Raw genomic sequence first — 22,389 nt, 5'->3', positions numbered from 1 at the left:
GAGAGGCACGCAGGGGACTCACAGTCAGGATGCTAGTTACCTCTGCTAGGAGGCAGCGGGTGGTGTTGATGAGGGGCACGCAGGGGACTCCACAGTCAGGATGCTAGTTACCTCTGCTAGGAGGCAGCGGGTGGCGTTGATGAGGGGCACGCAGGGGACTCAAAGTACTGGTAGTTTTCTTTTTCTTAGTCTAATGTTCGTTTCATTTTTTAATTATTTTTAAAGTTTGTGTTAGATTTTTATAACATATAATTTATTTTAAAATTAGAAAGAATACTTATTTACTAATGCTTTGAAATATTATTCAAGTATTTAATTAAGTCCTAAGTATAAACACGTTTTATCTCACAAAAGCACTGTAAAATACGTGGCATGCAAAATTGTTTCTTTAGCACAGGGTGAAAATGAAGCGGTCATTATGTGTCTTATTTGAAATAGTAGTTTGGTTTTAAGGGCATACCTTAAAGATTACGCTCAGTATCAGCCTGGCATTCTGAGAAACTATGAAGGGTGGTTGGTAAGTGTCCAGATGGAGAGTCCTGAGTTGCCATGTACAGCCTCCCAGTCTGGGCTGTAGACTGGGTCACTTGAAAACCCCAAGTTCAGTGCGCACTGTGTGTCGTTTTTGTGTAGTTGATTCTTCGCCCTAGATCAATGGCAACTCCAGTTTTTGTTTTTTTGTTAAATATTGACTGCTCTAAAGAATCCATCTGGTCTGGTGGCATGTGGGGCCTGGAGGTGGTGTCTGGGTTTCTGTTGTAGTCGGGGCGTTTTAGCTTGGATGGCCTGCTTTTCAGGGCAGCTGAGGGGCACTGCTGGAGGAACCAGATCTCTCAGGCCTTCTTTAAACACGACCTTTGAGCCTGTGCTCATCCGCGTTCAGCTAACCAGAGAGCTGGGTTATCTTAAATTGTTCTAGGTATTTGGTCAAAGATTTTACATTTTGTATCAAAAAATAGGTTTAAAAGAATAACACTGCTGTTAGAAGGAACCCTTTAAGAGTACAGATTTTAAATTTTGAATTGAATTATGTGTTTGCTGATAATCCATCACTGTAATCACTAAGCCTCTCAATATAAAATTTCTGCTGTAGTTTTAGGGACTTCCCTCGTGATCCAGTAGTTAGGACTCCATGCTGTCTCTCACTGCTCTGGCCCCAGGTTCAATTCCTGGTCCAGTAAACTGAAATACTGCAAGCCATGCAGCATGGCCAAAAATAAATAAATAAATAAAGTTTCTATAGTGCTTTTAGAAATAACCTTATAATATTCTGGAAAAATATCTGTAATTCAACTATATGTTAGAAGTGACATATATTTGGCAAGTAAGTGTTTTTCATGATCCTGTTACACAGGATTGTAACTGAAGTAATTTTAAAGATTTAAATATAATTAAAAGAATCAGCCTTTTCTCTCTTCTTAAAGATTTTTTTTTCCCTCAAAAATTTCCCTTAGGTAACAGAGATCCAAGACTGGAGTGCATCAAGCCCACATAGCGCAGCCTACGTTCTCTGGGATAATGGTGCTAAGAACCTGTACAGAGTTGGCTTTGAGGGCATGGTAAGTGTAAGAACCATAAAAGATGAAAATATTGGATGGGTGAAAGAAAGGAAATTAAAAATAGCCCTTATTGTAATCTTTCATTTTTTGTTGTGTCATTTCCTTTTATCATAATACAGCCATCTGAATCATGAGTATGCAGTAGGAAGGAACATCTGTAAAGTGAGAATTTAATATAATAGGTGTTAACATTATTTTTAAGGCGTTTTTTCCCTGTATTTTTAAAGTATACTGTTGATAATTGAACATGACTGACCTAGAAACATTACTCAAGTGCTTAAGGAGTAGTATTTATATATTGGTTGATTCTCATTCTTTTTTGATGGCTGAGTAGCACTCCTTGTATGGTTATGCCATTGTTTATGATATTTCTGTTGATGGGTGTCTGGGTTGGTTTTTTGTTTTTGTTTTTCATTGTTGCAAGCACTGTTTCAGTGACACACATCCTTGTGCATATGTCTTTGTACATTTATGGGTATATTTTCTTAAGATAGATTCCTAGAAGTGGAATTGCTAGGTTAAAGTACCATATTAAAACAGCTTGACCCATGACTCTTTGGCTAGGATTGAACTAAATGTGAAATCCAGTGGCAAAGGAGGCTGTAACTAACAGAGAGTTGGATTGTGTGTGTGTGTGTGTGTGTGTGTGTAAAGGAGCTCATTTCCTTAATATAGTAAGTATATATTGGTCACTTTATACATATATATATGTGTGTGCATATATATATATATATACATATACACTAAGTCACTTCAGTTGTGTCCGACTCTATGCGACCCCATAGACAGCAGCCCACCAGGCTCCCCCATCCCTGGGATTCTCCAGGCAAGAATACTGGAGTGGGTTGCCATTTCCTTCTCCAATATATATATATAAAATGAGTCAATGCCTACCTTGTATATCTCATAAAATTGATTAGAAAGATCAAATGAGTTGACCTCTTTTTGGTAAAAGAATGGAATATATTTTAAATGGAATGTATTATGTACTTTTTAAATACAAGATTTTTGTTTTAGTTCTTTTTTTCCAACATGTATTTTTGAAAATATTTCAGTGGTAAAGATCCAGACATTTTAATTTTGAACTATAAAGGAAAGCTTAAAGTATGACATATCTGAAGATCAAGTTTATAGTTGTTGATGGGTGTTTATGAAAGCAGTGTTTAGTGTGATTATTAACCCGGAGCTACTTCTGCTGAGGATATGTTCTGAATGAACATTTTTGCCTATTGTAGGTGTTGAGCTATACTTGAAGCTTTCAAGGGTGATTTTTTTGGTTTCTTTTCTTTGTAGTCTGATCTGAAGTGTGTCCAGGATGCTAAAGGAGGTTCTTTCTACAGAGATCATTGTCCTGTGCTAGGTGAGTTAGCAGACGAGAACGTTTCTAAATAATGGGTCAGAGTTCATGGAATCAGAAAAGCGTTTCAACTGGGCTTTAAGAAAATTAGTTATCATTAAAGATTTTTAAAGGCACGCTCTTGGTTATGTTTGGTTTTAAAAGCATTTGTTCCTTTTTAATGATTTATTTAGTCTCTGAAAGAGTTGTCATGTCTTGCTAAATTGATACATCATTTATAGGGCATACCAATACTGTATGAAACTTTTTTGTTTTAATCATGAGCTTGTTGAAAAATTTTGTGTTGTATTACCATACTTATACATACTTACACTGCTGAGAATAAGACCTAACAATTTAATATTTATAAATTCCTTAGAATTTAATTCCTTTGAAAATATAACAGCTCCAAGATTAAGATAATATGATAAATATAATGTATGATTAAAATAAAGAACAAGAAAACCAAAACTACTTTCATTTTATAGATTCTTCATTGTTGCTACAATGAACATTTGCCACATTCTTCCGATTAAGCCTTTAGGCTCTTCTGATTTAGCTGTTTTGGTGTGAACTCTGTGTTCTTTTCAAATCATTTGTTTTCCCTTATTGCCCCAAAGTGCTGTTTTCTTGCAGCATACCTTAATTTTTTAGAAAAAAGGAGAATATGGAAGAAAATCTTACGGTTTTGATGAGAGATGAGATCATCTCTCTTGCATTCAGAAACATTCTTCTTTTGTATTTGGGCTTTACAAGAAAAGTGTAGAATCAACATACACATTTAGGATCCCTCAGCATAGTGTTTGATGATCATGCATCCTTTGTCCCGGAAGTAGCTTTGAAAATAATCTTGGAAATGGGCTTTTAAAATATTTAAAAATTCTCTTGAGGCAAAAGTCACAAAAACCATTTGGTAAATAATAATAGTAAGCACTTCAGAGAAAACAAAATTCCAGGAGTCTCTTTCATATTCTTTAGTTAGCTATTCCGACTCTTCAACAGGTCATCCAGGCAGAAAGGTGAATATTACCAATGCCCAGAGCTTTGTGTTCTGATAGTCAGTGTCTTGTCATCTGTAGATGCTGCTCCTCTTCAGTCATTGTTATAAATCATTACTTTATTTCTTCTTTTGAGTCTGTTTGTTTTCTTTTCTTTCTTTTTTAAGGCTGTATAATTCTAGATTTTTATACTCACATTTTATTCTCAAAACGTTTTAAGATTAGATAGTAACTGAAACTCAACTGTCTGGGGCTTTTTTTTTTTTTAATTTAAAACAGTGCAGTTGCCTGTTGTTGCTGTTGTTTTCCTTGTCCTTGGTCACCTCCCTCTGCAATTACAGGTGAGCAGAATGGCAACAGGAATCCTGGTGGACTGCAGATTGGTGACCTGGTCAACATAGATCTCGACCTTGAAATTGTACAGTCTTTGCAGCACGGTCATGGCGGATGGACTGATGGCATGTTTGAGACCTTGACTACAACTGGAACAGTTTGTGGCATTGATGAAGATCATGACATTGTAGTACAGTATCCAAGCGGCAATAGGTTGGTTGTATTTCTTAATTTTCAGTAATGGCAAGTGAAATTTGTCTACAGAGGAACTCTGAGCCTACAAAAAGCAAATAATGTGACATCACAAAGACTTCTTACAGCTAACTCTTCAGTAGTAGAAGAAAACCCAGAATACCTTGGTAAAGTGGAAGGAAGCAAGTAAGAACTGTGTGTGTGTGTGTGAGAATATTCTGTGCACTTTTTTCTCCCTTTAGTGAGCAGAATACATTGTATCAGTATTGTGTCCAAGTGTAGCTAAAAAGTTGTCTGTTCCTGGTGGACTGTATCAATCTACCCTGAATGAATAGGGTAATAACAGTGAACTCCTCTGGTCCCTGTCTCGTGTTGTCTCATGGTGACACAGCTCTACCTTGCCACACACTCATCGGTATCAGCAACACAGCACTGTGTGCATTTAGTCATTTCTGTAACCTTCCTTACACACCATCCTTCCACGCTCCTTGTCTTCCTCTTCTCTGGATAACTCCTCTGCCTCTGTAAATACTGAATATATGCCTGCCTCCTCTCTCCAGCTACCCTCCCTGGTACATGCATACAATATTTGTCTGTTTAAGCCTCCTGTTATCCACTAAAATGGTTATTTATTTGATCTCTAGGTTTCAGGTTTCTTGGAGACTTGGGCCTGTGCCTTTTATTTTTTTATCCCTAGGGGCCAAAATGTATCCAGTTTACTAATATGTTTATAGTATTTTAGAGAAAAAATAATAGTTAATTGTCAAATCTTTATTACTGCCATGTACTTAAACTAACTCTCCAAGTTTCTTTAGGGGAGGGTTTATATATAGAATAAGAAAAATAAACAAATTGCTAACCAAAGTATAGAATTAGCTCTAATTGTGTTCAGATCTGAAGAATATACGTGATCATATCAAGAGATGCACAAAAAACATTTGACAAAATCCAATATCCTTCATGGTAAAAATACTAAATAAACTAAGAAAAGAAGGGAAATTCTTCAGCCTGATAAAGGGCATCTCTGAAATCCTACAGTGAACAGCATCCAGCATCCTCAGTGGTAAAAGACTGAATGCTTTCTCCTTTAAGATCAGGAACAAAACCAGAATGTCTGCTCTCCCTGCTTTTATTCCATCTTGTCCTAGAGGGTCAAGCTGTGGCAGTTAAGCAAGAAAAAGAAACAAGAGGGAGAAGAAAGAGAAAGAAGAATTTAAGCCACCTCTGTTCACATGTGATGTGATCTCGTGCATAGAAAAATCTAAGGAATCAACAAAAAAAACTGTTAGAAGTAATAAATGAATTCAGCATAGTCATGGGAATATAATATTAATATAGAAAAATAATATAAAAAGTGTATTTCTCTACACTACAAAGAACAACCTGAAAATGAAAATAAGAAAACAATTCTGTTTATAATAGCATCAAAGAATAAAATACTTAAGAATAAATTTAGCCCAGTAAGTACAAGATGTGTACACTGAAGACTATAAAACATTATTAAATAAATTAAAGACCTAAATGAATGGAAAGATGTTTCATGTTTATGGATCAGAAGACCTATTATTGTTTAGATGGTGCATTCGTTTCCTAGAATTGCCACAAATTACCACAGAGTGGCTTAAAACAGCAGAAGTTTCTTCTTTGACAATCCCAGAGGCTAAGAGTCAAGGTGTTGGCAAGACTGAGTCCTTGTGGAGACTGAGGAGAGTCTGTCCTGTGCCTCTTTCCTGGCTTCTGACGTGGCTGTAACCCTTGGTGTTCCTTGGCTGGCCAGTGCGTCACTTGTTTCTCTGCCTCTGTCACTTGGCCTTGTCCCCTGGGAGTCTGTCTGTCCCTTTGTCTTCACATGACCTTCTTTTTTGGGGTGAGATTCCCTGTGTCTTCACATGACCTTCTTCTTTTTTGGGGTGAGATTCCCTGTGTCTTCACATGACCTTCTTCTTTTTTGGGGTGAGAGTCCCTGTGTCTTCACATGACCTTCTTCTTTTTTGGGGTGAGACACAAATTTATTTTTAAATTCATTCAAATTAATCCCTGGTTAGTCAAGTTCAGTATCAAAGATTATCTGCTTCTGAGAGCCACGTAAACTGTCCTCCGGCCCACTATTTTCTTTTCATCAAGCCAACACTTGTAGCTTAGCCATCCGTGAGGAAAGAACCCTAGGGAGGCGTAGAAGAAAGTTAATTGAGCTCATGGAAATTCTAAAATGTTTTACATAGAAAATTATGAAAAGATGGTTGTATATGACCTTTTAAGGACACCAGTCATTGGATTTAGGGCAAAGGATTTAAAAAGACGTTTTTTAACAGAAGATACTAATGTTGCTCAGTTGTATCCGACTTTTGCAACCCCATGGACTGAAGCCCACCAGGCTCCTCTGGCCCATGGGATTTTTCAGGCAAGAATATGGGAATGGGTTGTTATTTCCTTCTCCAGGAGATTTTCCAAACCCAGGGATTGAACCCTGGCCTCCTGGCAGGCAGGTTCATTACCATCTGAGCTACTAGGGAAACTTCTTACAGAAGGTACAGAAATGGTCAATGAATGCATTGCATTAGTCTGCTAGGGCTGCCTTAACAAAATATCACAGACCGGTGGCTTAAACAACAGATGTTTATTTATTTATTCTTTTTTTTTTTACTGTTCTGGAGGTTAGAAGTCCAAGATTGTGCCAGCAGGGTAGGTTTCTGGTGAGACCTCCTCTGGGCTTGGAGAGGATTGCTTTCTCATTGTCCTCACATGGCACCTCGCCTTTATGACATCATTTAACCTTACTTTTCTCCCTAAGGGCCCTGTCTCCAAATACAGTTACATAGAAGCCATAGAGCTTTACCATGTGAAATTTGGAGGGACACAATTCATTCTGTATCACCCTTGAAGAGATGCAGGACATTATTAGTTACTAACATTATTAGTTCACAACCACAATGAGATATCACTTCACATGCTAGAATGGCTAGAATAGAAAGGTAGGATAATTACCGGTGTGGTTGAGGGTATAGAGAAATTGTAACCAAGCCCTCCTACATTAATGATAAGTAGGTGAAGTGGTCTAGATGCTTTGGAAAACAGTAGTTTCTCAAAATGTTAAATAAAGAGTTAACTATGACCCAATATGTCCACTTCCAGGTTTATATCCAAGAAAATTACAATGTGCCCACACCAAAATCTATACACGAATGTTTGTAGAAGCATTATTCATAACAGCCCACATGTGAAAATAAGCCAAATGTGTATTGACTCCTGAATGGATAAGCAAGTTGTGGTATATCCACCCAATGGAACATTTTATTTGGCTATAAAAAGGGATGGAGTACTGACATATGCTGCAACATAGATAAATCTTGAAAAAATTTGTTGAGTGAAAGAAGCCTGTCACAAACGGTCACATACTATCTTATTTTATTTATAGAAAATGTCTAGAATAAGGAAATTCATAGAAACAGAAAGTATATTACTGGTTGTGAGAGGCTGGGAAGAGAGAGTTGATTTCACAGTGACTGCTGATTGTTATGGGGGTATCTTTCTGTGATGATGAAAATAAAATTATTATAGTGGTGGTTGGTTATACAGCTGAATATACTAAAGCCACTGATTTATACACGTTAAATGAGTGAATTGTATGGTATGTGAATTACATCTCAATAAAGAAGGGAAAAAAAATCTTAATTTAAGTTCAGAATAGTGTGTATTAACACATGTTGTCTTAAATGGCCTCTTATTTGGAAATGGTAAATTAACACAGATTAGGATTATTACTTGCAGAATTCTTCCTTGGTCCAAATTCTCTTGGGTACTAGTGTTATTAGTAACATAACATTTGACTTTTAGAAAGAAAATGTTTTTATTCTTTAAGAACATTTTATTAAGTACTTATCCTGTATTAGGGCCCGTGATTAGTGTTAGAATTACAGAGACAGTTAAGACATGGTCCTCTACTTTGAAGAAGTTTCCCTTTAAATTTGGATAGATAAAGTCTGAAATAGCTGCATTGAAATGTTTTAAGTAGTTGTGAGAAGTGAATATTCAGGCTGTTCTGAAGCTACAAAAGAAGAGCGATCATTTCAGCTGGGCAGATTAGCTCTCTGTTACAACCATCACTCAGCATATTAATAGAAGATCTGCATTCCATATACAATGGAATATTAACCGTGGTGTCTAGTGGTGTGCAGAATGGCGATCCAGGTGTGTTTGTGTGCAATGGAACTTTCACTTTACATGTTTCTGACATGTTTTAATCATTAACAACGAGTGTGTATTACTTTTATAACAATTTTTAAAGCATGCAAGTGATAATAAATCTAGACAAAAGGGTATCATACTAGTATGGTAAGATTACGGATGACTGTTCTCTCAAATTTGTGTAATAAATTCTAAAAAGAAATACAGATCATTCAAGATGTAATTGTAGAGGATTGTTTTACACTTTGGATGTGTTATAGTGCTTTTCTCCCTCCAGTGGTTAACTATGAATGTTGTGCTGAAGTTAAGTAAACTTACCGATTTTGAATTTTGGCTTTGGTTTTTAGGTGGACCTTCAACCCTGCTGTTCTCACTAAAGCAAACATTGTCCGAAGTGGGGATGCTGCTCAGGGTGCAGAGGGAGGCACCTCTCAGTTTCAAGTGGGTGATCTTGTGCAAGTTTGTTATGATCTGGAGAGAATTAAACTTCTACAGAGAGGACATGGAGAATGGGCAGAAGCTATGCTCCCAGTAAGTGTATATTAAGTCCTTTGGGAGTCGGAACTATAGCTTGCTTACGTAGTTTTGAAAAGCTTTGATGACTTTAATTTTAGAAACTATAAATTAGCTTAATCCTTTGAGAATTGTACTCTTCACTGGCAGCTTAACATCTGTATGCCTTTTATTTTCTAAATTTACTTCAGTTAGAGTAACTTTGTTGTTGTTGTTTAGTTTTTGAATTTATTATTTTTATTGAAGGGTGATTGCTTCATAGAATTTTGTTGTTTTCTATCAAACCTCAACATGAATCACCCATAGGTATACATATATCTCCTCCCTCCTGAACTTCCCTCCCATCTCCTGCCCCTTCCCACCCCTCTAGATTGATAAAGAGCCCTGTTTGAATTTCCTGAGACATATAGCAAATTCCTGTTGGCTATCCATTTTACATATGGTAATGTAAGTTTCCATGTTACTCTTTCCATACATCTCACCCTCTCCTCTCCTCTCCCCACGTCCATAAGTCCATTCTCTATGTCTGTTTAGTTGGTAGGTTGTATCCAACTCTTTGTGACCCCATGGACTGTAGCCCACCAGGCTCCTCTGTCCGTGGGATTCTCCAGGGAAAAATATGGGTAGCCTTTCCCTTCTCCAGGGGATCTTCCCTGACCCAGGGGTTGAATTCGGGTCTCCTGCATTGGCAGGTGTAGTTGTTGCTGCTAAGCCACCAGGGAAGCCCTTAGATTAGCCTGGGAAGATCCTTAAAGGGCTATAGTTAATATATGATAGATAAATCTAACTTGATAGAGCCTTTAGTGGAGAATGTAATGTTAAGGTGAGACAAAGAGGCTTCCTGATCCTTCACCCCAGAATGACAGTGACTTTCATACTTCTGTCTTGAAATTAGGCTTGATTCCAAAAAGGATTTAAACATAGATGTAAGCTTTGAGCCCTTTTTGGTTTAAGTTTTTTTTTTTTAGAAATCAGATTTTCTTTAGTTACAAGTTTTCTAGAGGTATCTTAAAAGGTTACTTTTTTGAATAAGATTGTCATGATTATTTTTATAATCTTGTGGAAGGGTAATAGTTTTATTAAAATATTTTTTAAAGATACTCTATAAAGTTTGTGGCTAGTAAATAACCCATTTGAATATGATTGTTCTTTAAAAGTTTTTAAAATTAGGAATCAAGTAAAATGAATACTTCAAACATGTAAAAACTGATGATTGATTTCTATAATGTAAACTTGGAAACATAAATCTAATCTTGTTGTTAAGACTTTAGGTAAAGTTGGCCGGGTACAGCAGATTTATTCAGACAGTGATTTAAAGGTGGAAGTATGTGGAACATCTTGGACGTATAATCCAGCAGCGGTGTCCAAGGTGGCGTCCGCGGGATCAGCCATCAGCAACGCGTCTGGTGGTATGTTCTGTTTTGTGTTTCTTTAAAAGCAATGTGGTTTACGTTAGAGCCTGTCCTCATTCCCCAGTTCTGGTACACAGATAATGTTGTATGTAATCTTAATTTTCTCTCAGATCACATTACCTCACTTGTATATTAACTACCTTTTCAGTTCACTTCACTTCAGTTCAGTTGCTCAGTCGTGTCCGACTCTTTGCGACCCCATGAATTGCAGCACGCCAGGCCACCCTGTCCATCACCAACTCCCGGAGTTTACCCAAACTCACGTGCATCAAGTCGGTGATGCCATCCAGCCATCTCATCCTCTATCGTCCCCTTCTACTCCTGCCCCCAATCCCTCCCAGCATCAGGGTCTTTTCCAGTGAGTCAACCCTTCGCATGAGGTGGCCAGAGTACTGGCGTTTCATCTTCAGCGTCAGTCCTTCCAATGAACACCCAGGACTGATCTCCTTTAGGATGGACTGGTTGGATCTCCTTGCAGTCCAAGGGACTCTCAAGAGTCTCCTCCAACACCACAGTTCAAAAGCATCAATTCTTTGGTGCTCAGCTTTCTTCACAGTCCAACTCTCACATCCATACATGACCACTGGAAAAACGTTTTAAACTTGCGCTAAATGTCTCTCTCTTTTTTTTTTTTTAATATGATGAACCACCTTTGTACTGGCTGAGGTATACCCTGTGAAAATTCCATAAACATGTTCTTTTTCTCGGATATATCAAGGGCTTCTCCATGTCAAAGAGGAGATACCTGAAATTCAGCATGCTACTCTTTAGTCAGAACATTTGTTTTCTGCCACAGAACCATCACTTTCTTTGACTGCCTTATTTATTTTTTTAATTTCCAATACTATTGCTAGCAGATGGCTTTCTTTCAGATATTTTTATGTATCAGCCATACCTTTTCTCTTGTCATTTTATGAGAGGTATTGTACAGGCCACAGTGGGTAGAGAGAGCTGTGCTGAGATGTGAGTATGCTGGATGCTTGGGTAGACTCAGGCCCAGAGCTTTTCTTCTCATAATCCAGCTGTATATCTACACTCAGTTCATTAGACAACTGGTTACAACTCACTGTATGAATATAGCTGACATCCAGAAGAGAAGATGGAGCCATAACTGTGCACAGTAAGAAAGTAAAGGAAAACATTGGCTGACCTCCAGCTTTATTTTGTACTGCCTCTACTTCCTCTGCTTGTGTCTCATCTTTCCTGCTGTAATTTGCTAATGTGTTTGAGGTTAAATCAGGTGGTGTTTATTTTTACCTTGTGGTTAGATAGCATCACAGTAGGCTGACTTTTATCAGGCTGGCCCAAAATTTCATCCATAACATCTTACAGAAAAACCCAAATGAACTTTTTGGCCAACCCATTACATATTGAAAGAGTGAAAAATTGTTAATATCCTTTTCTCAAATAATGTGGATTTGGTGTTGGGCCTCACTTTGTGACTTCTTTCCTTTCCAATAAGTAGATCCTAGAGTTAAGGAGAACTGGGTAGATTCTCTACTGATCAATGCTATTTGGAGAAAAAAAAAAGCCTTATGAAAGGGTTTATATAAGCACATATCTGGTTCTTTCTTGTTTTAGTCAGAACCAGTCAGTTGGCACCTTTGAAGTATTTTATTTTAATATTTTCAACTGAAAATTGGTTTGTCCCTAAAATATTTCCCCAGAGACTATAGAGATTATATTGCTTTTGTATCATAATCACTGATTTGTTGCATTGAGGTCTGAGAGCAGTAAGATACGCTCAAGACCTGAAAGGCAATTTGTATCATTATGATACTCCTGTGGTAGTGTGTTCATTTATAATATTTTTGGTATGACTCCAAAATCTTGAATCATAGTTTATGTGTGACTCTTTTTCTGAAATTTTAACTTGAAGTACATGAATTGGAGTAAACCAGGAATAATTGTGGGCTCAGATTGAAAGCAGTTTTATATGGTAGTAATTGTAACTTGCGAGGGTAGTATCTATAGCTTAGTACCAAAGTAATATTAATGATAGACATAATAAAACAGGAAAAGTGTGTATTATAGGCATGTGGGTAATGCTTGTCTGTTAGTAGTTAAGATTTGAGATCCTCCTATATTAGCAGCTTTATTTGATGCTTTACAGAAAGACTCTCCCAACTCTTGAAGAAATTATTTGAAACCCAAGAATCTGGTGACCTCAATGAAGAATTAGTTAAGGCTGCTGCCAATGGAGATGTTGCTAAAGTGGAAGATTTGCTAAAAAGACCAGATGTGGATGTGAGCATTTTAAAATTTATTTGAAGCATATGCAAAAATAGAATAGTTAAAACAAACCTTTTACTCAGCAGTTATTAAGATATTGCCACATGTGCTTCATCTATTCCTTCTTCCTTGTTTTTCTAAGGTATTTTAAAGATGACACTGGGCATTATTTCTTCATTGTGCATTTCTAGAAGATATTGACATTTTCTTATTTTAGTACTGACTTTTGAACTTTATGACGTCAAAATTTACTTTTAGGTTTTTAAGTAGTTGGTGTCCTTTGGGGAAATTCAGTGAAATTTTCTCATGTAAATGTTACAATGTTTTAACAATATATTTTAGTAAATTTTATAAGCAATTATCCATCCTTCTTTTCAAAACATTTAACCTAAGCTTTCCCCCTCTCCTCCTTGTGAAAGTTGACTGTTTCATGGTTCATAATGCAGTTGAATTAGGAGTCATGCATTTTGTACATCTTAATAGTTTGTGTTGTAATGTTACCATTCACCAAAGCCATAGTTTAAATGGGTTCAAACTGCAAATTGTGGTTCTCACTTAGTTATTCACTGGCTTTAGCATCGCTACTGTTCTGGAACCAATACGATGTCAGTCAGTGCTGGCCAAAGGATTGTAGGTTGAGTGTCACTTTGAATCATTGTCACTGTGCAGTCAGGGCTTTCGTTACCATATCTTTGTATGTAAGTATGCCAGACAGTTTGACAGAGATCAGATCTATAATTTATAAGGTGAAAGTGAAAGGTGCTCCATTGTGTCTGACTCTTTGCCACCCCGTGGACTGACTATACAGTTAATGAAATTCTCCAGGCTAGCATACTGGATAGCCTTTCCCTTCTCTGGGGATCTTTCCGACCCAGGGGATCAAACCCAGGTCTCCCGCATTGCAGGCAGATTCTTTACTGCCACAAGGGAAGCCCAAGAATACTGGAGTGGGTAGCCTATCCCGTCTCCAGCAGATCTTCCTGACCCAGGAATCGAACTGGGGTCTCCTGCATTGCAGGCGGATTCTTTACCAACTGATCTGTCAGGGAATCCTGAAATTATTCCTATGATCTCATGTGGCATTTCAGGTTTGTTGGGGATCAGTTGCAGCAGCATGGCACAGTAGTTTCTTGATTGGTTGTGAGCTATGTCACAAATAGTTTCAGATATTAAAGTACCAGATGTTTTTTTGTGTTTGGAACGTAGAGTCAGACTTCTTTTATATTCACTTATGCAGATTTACATTTTATTACACTTAATTTTTTCTTCATTACATTTAGAATGTAGTACATTCTAAAAACTTAAAGGGAAAAATAGTTCTCCAAGATTTGTTAGGAAAAGCAGCATCTCCTTCTCAGTGCTATTTTCCTTTTCTTCAGAGGCAACTATTTTTACCTCTTTAAGCTGATTTCCTTCATACAATTACCTCCTCATCTTTTAGTAACATACTTCTATTGTTATTTCTTGACTTGAAGTTATATTTTGATACTGCTCTGTGAAGGCGAGGATTCCACTTTCCTTCTCCACTTTTAGCCCATCCTTTCCACACACATGCATACCTCTTCCAGGTTCTTAATGTGGTATTGCATTGTAATTTTGTTGATGTTAGAATTAATTTTGCATGTTGTTATTCAAATGGCATGCATATCTGAGCTGTGGAGGATACTCGATTGCGTTTTCTTGCACAACTTTTTGCTTTCCTTGGTGTTCATCAGATCAGATCAGTCACTCAGTCGTGTCCGACTCTTTGCGACCCCATGAATTGCAGCACTCCAGGCCTCCCTGTCCATCACCAACTCCCGGAGTTCACTCAGACTCATGTCCATCGAGTCAGTGATGCCATCCAGCCATCTCATCCTCTGTCATCCCCTTCTCCTCCTGCCCCCGATCCCTACCAGCATCAGAGTCTTTTCCAGTGAGTCAACTCTTCGCCATGACGTGGCCAAAGTACTGGACTTTCAGCTTTAGCATCATTCCTTCCAAAGAAATCCCAGGGCTGATCTCCTTCAGAATGGACTGGTTGGATCTCCTTGCAGTCCAAGGTACTCTCAAGAGTCTTCTCCAACACCACAGTCCAAAAGCATCAATTCTTCGGCACTCAGCCTTCTTCACAGTCCAACTCTCACATCCATACATGACCACAGGAAAAACCATAGCCTTGACTAGACGAACCTTTGTTGGCAAAGTAATGTCTCTGCTTTTGAATATGCCATCTAGGTTGGTCATAACTTTCCTTCCAAGGAGTAAGCGTCTTTTAATTTCATGGCTGCAGTCACCATCTGTAGTGATTTTGGTGTTTATAATTGTTCTTTAAAAAAAAAAAAACAAACAACACCTGAGATGTAATTTACATATGGTGAAATACATGGATCGGTCAGTTTTGACAAATGCATACACCTACATAATCCACAGCCCTATTGAGATGTAGAACACTTCCATTGTTCCAAAGGGTTCACTTGTTTCTGTTAACCCCAGGACATAATCTAAACACTTTTGTTTTCATTTGTTAGTAATCTGTATTGTTATTATTAATTCTTCTGCAGAATTCTCTCTTAACTGTGTAATCTCTTAAGACATTTAGCACATCAGATTATGTATGTGTTTCATCTGAGAGAGATTTCTCTCAGTGCCTCTGACGGGGTCCATCTGGAATGTCTCTTACTCATCATCCTCCAGGTTCCTTTCCCCTCTCTCCTGTGCTGGATTTCTTGTTTTCTTTATCCTCTGTCCCTCTGCCTCTAATTTTATTCTGTTTTTTGTGAAGTATGGCTTTCAGTAGCTTCTTCAGAAAAAGGGTGATGAGAAATACACCTTCAGTATATAACTTTTTTAACCTTACAGTTAAATTTTAGATGGGAGGAGAATTCAAGTTTAGATACCATTTTCCTTCAGAATAATTCCATTTTCTTCCAGCGTTTAGAGTTGCCCTCTGATTCCTCATCCTTCATGTGAGCTGTTTTATGTTTTCAAGCATGAAGATCTCTTTTTTCACCAGTGTCTGAACTTGTACAGTGTTGTGGATCTATCTTCATCCGTTGCTTTTAATGTTTGATCCTTTTATCCTGGAAATCATGTCTTTCATATATGGAAATTTTAGAAAAGTTTTTAATTTTGGATTTTAGTTTTAGAGCAGTTTTAGGTTTTATAAACTGAAATTGAAAGATATAGCGATTTTCCATCTGTTCTGTTTGTTGAGATTGTTTTTGCTCTGTTGTATTACCTTTGCTTCTTTGTTAAAAATCACTTGACTGTATTTATGAGAGGCTGTTCCTGGGCTTCCTGTTCTTTTCCTTTCTTCTGTTGGTTTATTCTTCGGCCGGTACCACACTGTCATGACTACCGTAGCTCTGTAGTATGCCCCGGAGTCAGGCGCCACACTGTCGTGACTACCGTAGCTCTGTAGTATGACTAGTCAGGCGCCACACTGTCTTAGTATGCCCCGGAGTCAGGCGCCACACTGTCGTGACTACCGTAGCTCTTAGTATGCCCCGGAGTCAGGCGCCACACTGTCGTGACTACCGTAGCTCTGTAGTATGCCCCGGAGTCAGGCGCCACACTGTCGTGACTAGTCGGGCGCCACACTGTCGTGACTACCGTAGCTCTGTAGTATGCCCCGGAGTCGGGCGCCACACTGTCGTGACTACCGTAGCTCTGTAGTATGCCCCGGAGTCAGGTGCCACACTGTCGTGACTACCGTAGCTCTGTAGTATGCCCCGGAGTCGGGCGCCACACTGTCGTGACTACTGTAGCTCTGTAGTATGCCCCGGAGTCGGGCGCCACACTGTCGTGACTACCGTAGCTCTGTAGTATGCCCCGGAGTCAGGTGCCACACTGTCGTGACTACTGTAGCTCTGTAGTATGCCTCGGAGTCAGGCAGTGTCAGTCCCCCAGCTTTGTCGCTCTCCTTTAATACTGGGTTGACTGTTCTGGGCCTTTTGCCTTTCCATATAAACTTCCATCCAGTAACTTGCTGGGATTTTGATAGTGATTATGTTGAATCTGTGGATCAAGTTGGGAAGAACTGACATCTTGACATTATTGAGTCTTCTTATCCACGAACATGGAGTATTGCTCCATCTATTTAGTTCCTTAATTTCATTTATCAGAGTTCTGTACTATTCCTCATGTACATTTTATACACATTTTGCTAGAGTTATACCTAAGTGCTTAATTTTAGGGGGTGATAATGTAAATGGTATTGTGTTTTTACTTGCATTTCCTTGTTTTATTAGTAATATTGAACATCTTTTTTATGTTCATGTCACCCATTTGAAATGTCTTCTTCAGAAAAAATGTCCATTTTTCCATGTTGCATTTCCATATCCATTTACACAACACCTGAAGTGAAGAAAAGATTGGATGTTACTGCTTTATAGTAGAACAGTTGTAGAACAGGAATTGGATATTGCTGCTTTATAGTAGAGCAGTTGAACAGTTGTGTATAGCTACCCTGGTAGCTCATTTACGTACCCTTTGTGGTAGTTTGGTTACCATTGACATTTGGCTGTATTTGTTGAATTTATTTATACTATACTAGACAGTATCTTTTCTAAAAGTCTTCCATTCACCTCATTACTTTTTTTTTTCATTGAAACAGACTCTGAGGTTTAATAATAATTAAAGTAGACACATATTTAAAATAAATGTAACTTCCCTTTGTCCCTCCTTCCCTCTGATCCTTTTCTGTTTTCAACTTTGCAGATTGGCTAAAAGTTCTTCCATAACTCTTTTAACAGTGGAACTCTCAGAGTGCCTGAGTCCCTCCCTAACTTAGAAATGTGATACAGATCACGTTTCTGGTGATCTGTATCAGGAAATACAGAACACTAACCTAAATTGTTCTCATAGGATCATTCAGTTTGTTGGGTTTAAACCTACGCCATGTGTATGTATTGGCTCTTCCCTTTTTGTGACATTCCTTCATCCTTTCTTTTTGTGTTTAGGTGAACGGACAGTGTGCTGGTCACACAGCTATGCAAGCTGCTAGTCAGAATGGACATGTTGACATTTTGAAGTTACTTTTGAAGCAAAATGTGGATGTAGAAGCAGAGGTAATTAAGTTTTAAAAATATTTAAGTAAAAATTAATGTCCTAGAAATGGTCCTTCTGTATCATTGAGATGGATTCTTTTTCATGTTGAAATTTAATATTAACTCAAGGCTCTTCTGATTAAAAGGAAAAAAATTTGAGAAAAGACAACGTGAAGCATTTTGTGTTTTTCTGTGATCTCTTGATATTCTAGGCATAACCCTAAGTGAAGAAGGTTGAGTTTCCTTTTGCTTTCGTAGGACTCCTATGCTGTTGAGAGCTCAGCGGTATTTACCCATGACTCATACTGGGGAAATTGAGGAAAGAGGAATATAAATCACATGGGGCAAGATTTTCCCTGATCTATGACACACAGAGGGCTTTCCTTATTTTTTTGTTTTTTCACTAGGGAACCAGTAAATTAGAATTTGTTTAGTCTTACTGCTTCTTAACCTTAATATGGGTTTTAAAAGATTTTACAGTGTGTGTTTATCACACTATGTGTGTATATGTGCTTAATTTAATGTAGAACATGTTCTTATTAAAGGAGAAATTAATGATTCTTACTGGCATTGAAATTTCATTGGCTGGTGTGGGCAGAGGGCTTCCCTTGTTGCAGTTAACTATAACTACATCACTTAAAAATATATTAGAATTGTATTTGTTTTAGTCTAATGCAGAATTATTTAGGAATAAGCCAAATTCTATCAAATTCAAACTGGGCAAAATCTTGCAATTTTGTCCAAGTGACACTCCCATCTGAGGAAGCTATTTAATAAGGATTTCAATGTTAGAGGGCAAAATTTGTGAATCAGCCTGGTTTTACTAATTATAAAAATTTAAAGACATGTTTGAAAATAGAAGTCTTACATTCTTTTTGCCTTTTTCCCCCAGATATGTATATCTTGAGTTGCTGAATAGCTACTAAAGAACCAGTGGTATTTTAGGTCATCCTTGGTGTTAGCATTTTCTTTTGCCTAGAGCTTGAGTTTTACATTAGCATATTAGACATTTGTAAACTATACACTAGTTTTATTACTGTGATGTATTTCTAAATGAGATTATATAATTTGACTTTGCGTTTACAGAGTAACTTTAAGTCACATCTATCTTGGTTGTCAATTTAGGAGCCCAGTATGTGTTATAAGGATTTTTTTTTTTTGGTGATGCAAGAGAGACTTAGTATCATGTAATATTTTGTAAATATTACATTTTGAACATCCCATTTTTTAATGAATCCAGAAACTACAAACTAAAATATTACAACCCTTCTGACTTTTTTTTGGCCACGCCTTGCAGCATATTAAAAAGCAGACATATTACTTTGCCAACAAAGGTCCGTCTAGTCAAGGCTTTGACTGTGTGGATCACAATAAACTGTGGAAAATTCTGAAAGAGATGGGAATACCAGACCACCTGACATGCCTCTTGAGAAATCTGTATGCAGGTCAGGAAGCAACAGTTAGAACTGAACATGGAACAACAGACTGGTTCCAAGTAGGAAAAGGAGTACGTCAAGGCTGTACATTGTCACCCTGCTTATTTAACTTATATGCAGAGTACATCATGAGAAACACTGGACTGGAAGAAGCACAAGCTGGAATCAAGATTGCCAGGAGAAATGTCAATAACCTCAGATATGCAGATGACACCATCCTTATGGCAGAAAGTGAAGAGGAACTAAAAAGCCTCTTGATGAAGGTGAAAGTGGAGAGTGAAAAAGTTGGCTTAAAGCTCAACATTCAGAAAACGAAGATCATGGCATCTGGTCCCATCACTTCATGGGAAATAGATGGAGAAACAGTGGAAACAGTGTCAGACTTTATTTTTGGGCTCCAAAATCACTGCAGATGGTGACTGCAGCCATGAAATTAAAAGACACTTACTCCTTGGAAGGAAAGTTATGACCAACCTAGATAGCATATTGAAAAGCAGAGACATTACTTTGCCAACAAAGGTCCGTCTAGTCAAGGCTATGGTTTTTCCTGTGGTCATGTATAGATGTGAGAGTTGGACTGTGAAGAAGGCTGAGCACTGAAGAATTGATGCTTTTGAACTGTGGTGTTGGAGAAGACTCTTGAGAGTCCCTTGGACTGCAAGGAGATCCAACCAGTCCATTCTGAAGGAGATCAGCCCTGGGATTTCTTTGGAAGGACTGATGCTAAAGCTGAAAGTCCAGTACTTTGGCCATGTCATGCCAAGAGTTGACTCATTGGAAAAGACTCTGATGCTGGTAGGGATCGGGGGCAGGAGGAGAAGGGGATGACAGAGGATGAGATGGCTGGATGGCATCACTGACTCGATGGACGTGAGTCTGAGTGAACTCCGGGAGTTGGTGATGGACAGGGAGGCCTGGCGTGCTGCGATTCATGGGGTTGCAAAGAATCGGACACGACTGAGCGACTGAACTGAACTGAACTGAACTGAGTCAAGGCTATGGTTTTTCCAGTGGTCATGTATAGATGTGAGAGTTGGACTGTGAAGAAAGCTGAGCACTGAAGAATTGATGCTTTTGGACTGTGGTGCTGGAGAAGACTCTTGAGAGTCCCTTGGACTGCAAGGAGATCCAACCAGTCCATCCTAAAGGAGACCAGTCCTGGGTGTTCATTGGAAGGACTGATGCTGAAGCTGAAACTCCAGTACTTAGGCCACCTCATGCAAGAGTTGACTTGTTGGAAAAGACCCTGATGCTGGGAGGGATTGGGGGCAGGAGGAAAAGGGGACGACAAAGAATGAGATGGCTGGATGGCATCACTGACTTGATGGACGTGAGTTTGGGTAAACTCTCGGAGTTGGTGATGGACAGGGTGGCCTGGCGTGCTGCAATTCATGGGTTCGCAAAGAGTTGGACACGACTGAGCGACTGAACTGAACGGAACTGCAGCTTGCAGGGTCTTAGTTTCCGGAACAGGGATTGAAACTGGGCAATGGCAGTGAAAATGCTGAGTAATGACCACTAGACCACCAAGGAATTCCCCAGACTTTTCTGATTAAAGAAAATCAGCTGAGAGGCTTTAAAAATCAAAAAAATTTTTACCTGATTTTTAAAAAAAGCTATACTTTGTGATTCAGCATTACTAAACCTTACAAAGTGAGACTATCCATAAATCTGTGTTTCTAAAGACCTGCTCACATGAGAGGTTGTGTAGAGTAGGGCTGCGGCTAGGGGACTGGGAGTGAAGTTGGCACTATTTTTCAAGAATAGGGTTTTTTTTTTCTTTCTTAATTGAGCTCAAATAAGCAAAACAGTTAGTACTCTCCACGTAAGATTGGAGTTGGAGTGAGGCCAGTAGTTTGTAAATAACATCATTCAATTTGGAAACTCCATCTGTTACTAAACAGATATGTGTGGCCTTCTACCATACTGCCTCTTTTATTTCCATTCTGAGCATTTTCTGTTATAAAAACCATTGTAGGAAGATGTAATTTGTAGAGATAGTGTGAAAAAGGGGTAATTACACATCTGATTAAGTTAATAACACAGTTTCCCAGTGGGTAAAGGGAAAACTACATTTAAAAATTGGGTTGAAATATAAATCATTGCCTAAGACTAAAGCAAAAGTTCAGCAAAGTTTCATATTTCTAGAATGTAAGATTCAACATTGTAATAAATAGCAATATAATTTACTTAAAACAGTGATTCTTAATTGGAGGGCATTTCTGTCCCACAGGGGACATTTTGTGGGCACATTTTTGACTGTCCCAACTGTTTGGTGGGGAGCAAGGGACTGACAGGCGTGTAATGGATAGAAACTGAGGCTGCTACTAAACATCCTTGAATGTACAGGGCAGTTCCCACAGCAAAGAATTATCCAGTGCAAAATGTCAGCAATGCTGATTGGAAATCCTGGTTTAAAAGAGAGAGAAAATAGTTAGTTTTTCAAATGCACTTAAAATTGTGATTCATCGTTTATAAATTAATCAATCTGTTTGTAAATTTATTATTGGAAATTTAAAACATTTGTAAAAATAGAATAGTTTAATGAATCCTGTGTACTCATTATTCCACTTGAGTTATTTTTTCTGGCCAAGTCTGTCTTATCAGTACCCTCTTAACTCTCATTTCCTCCACTGAATTATTTTGAAGCAAATCCAGATATCATATTATTTCATCTGTAAATAGTTTTAGTATGTATCCTAGAAGATAAGTGCTCTTCTCTTAAAACCTTTATTATACCTTTAACACACCTAGACAATAATTTAACAATGATTTTTTAAAAATCCAGTTTTATTAAAAGCTTTCAAGTTAGCTGAAGAATAAAGAGAATAATATATTTTGTTCTCTGGGAATCTCATTGTGCATCCTTTAATTTTATTCTTCTGCATCAGGAAGTGAGCTCAGGATAGTATAGCTCACAGATTGCAATCTATAGCCCGAAGGCCAGGTCCAGCCCTTCATTTCTTTTTAAAAGTATTATTGGAACACAACACACTCATTCATTTATTTTATTGTGTATTCTGCTGTTGTGCTCCAGCTGCAAAACTGAGTGGTTGTGTAGTTGTGACAAGAGATCATGTAGCTTATAAAACTTATATTTACTTTCTGGCCCTTCACAGAAAAGTTTGCTGGCCCATAATATAGATGACTATTTCGGATTTTT

At 38.0% G+C, this 22,389-nt stretch overlaps 1 protein-coding gene across 1 annotated transcript in view; it reads left to right on the top strand.

Annotated features, from left to right (window-relative positions):
• The window catches only part of MIB1 (MIB E3 ubiquitin protein ligase 1), a 96,394-nt gene that overhangs the window by 25,695 nt on the left and 48,310 nt on the right, over positions 1 to 22,389 (top strand). The window contains exons 4-10 of the mRNA XM_070361832.1: positions 1,455 to 1,559; positions 2,853 to 2,919; positions 4,235 to 4,439; positions 8,951 to 9,134; positions 10,381 to 10,525; positions 12,642 to 12,775; positions 17,704 to 17,811. Of these exons, the coding sequence (XP_070217933.1) occupies positions 1,455 to 1,559; positions 2,853 to 2,919; positions 4,235 to 4,439; positions 8,951 to 9,134; positions 10,381 to 10,525; positions 12,642 to 12,775; positions 17,704 to 17,811 (948 nt within the window). The remainder of the gene's footprint in view (positions 1 to 1,454; positions 1,560 to 2,852; positions 2,920 to 4,234; positions 4,440 to 8,950; positions 9,135 to 10,380; positions 10,526 to 12,641; positions 12,776 to 17,703; positions 17,812 to 22,389) is intronic.

Source organism: Bos mutus, chromosome 24 (genome assembly GCF_027580195.1).
Source record: "Bos mutus isolate GX-2022 chromosome 24, NWIPB_WYAK_1.1, whole genome shotgun sequence".
Lineage (NCBI taxonomy): Eukaryota > Metazoa > Chordata > Mammalia > Artiodactyla > Bovidae > Bos > Bos mutus.
Note: the sequence above shows the minus strand (reverse complement) of the source record. Positions and strands in the feature narration are given on the sequence as shown.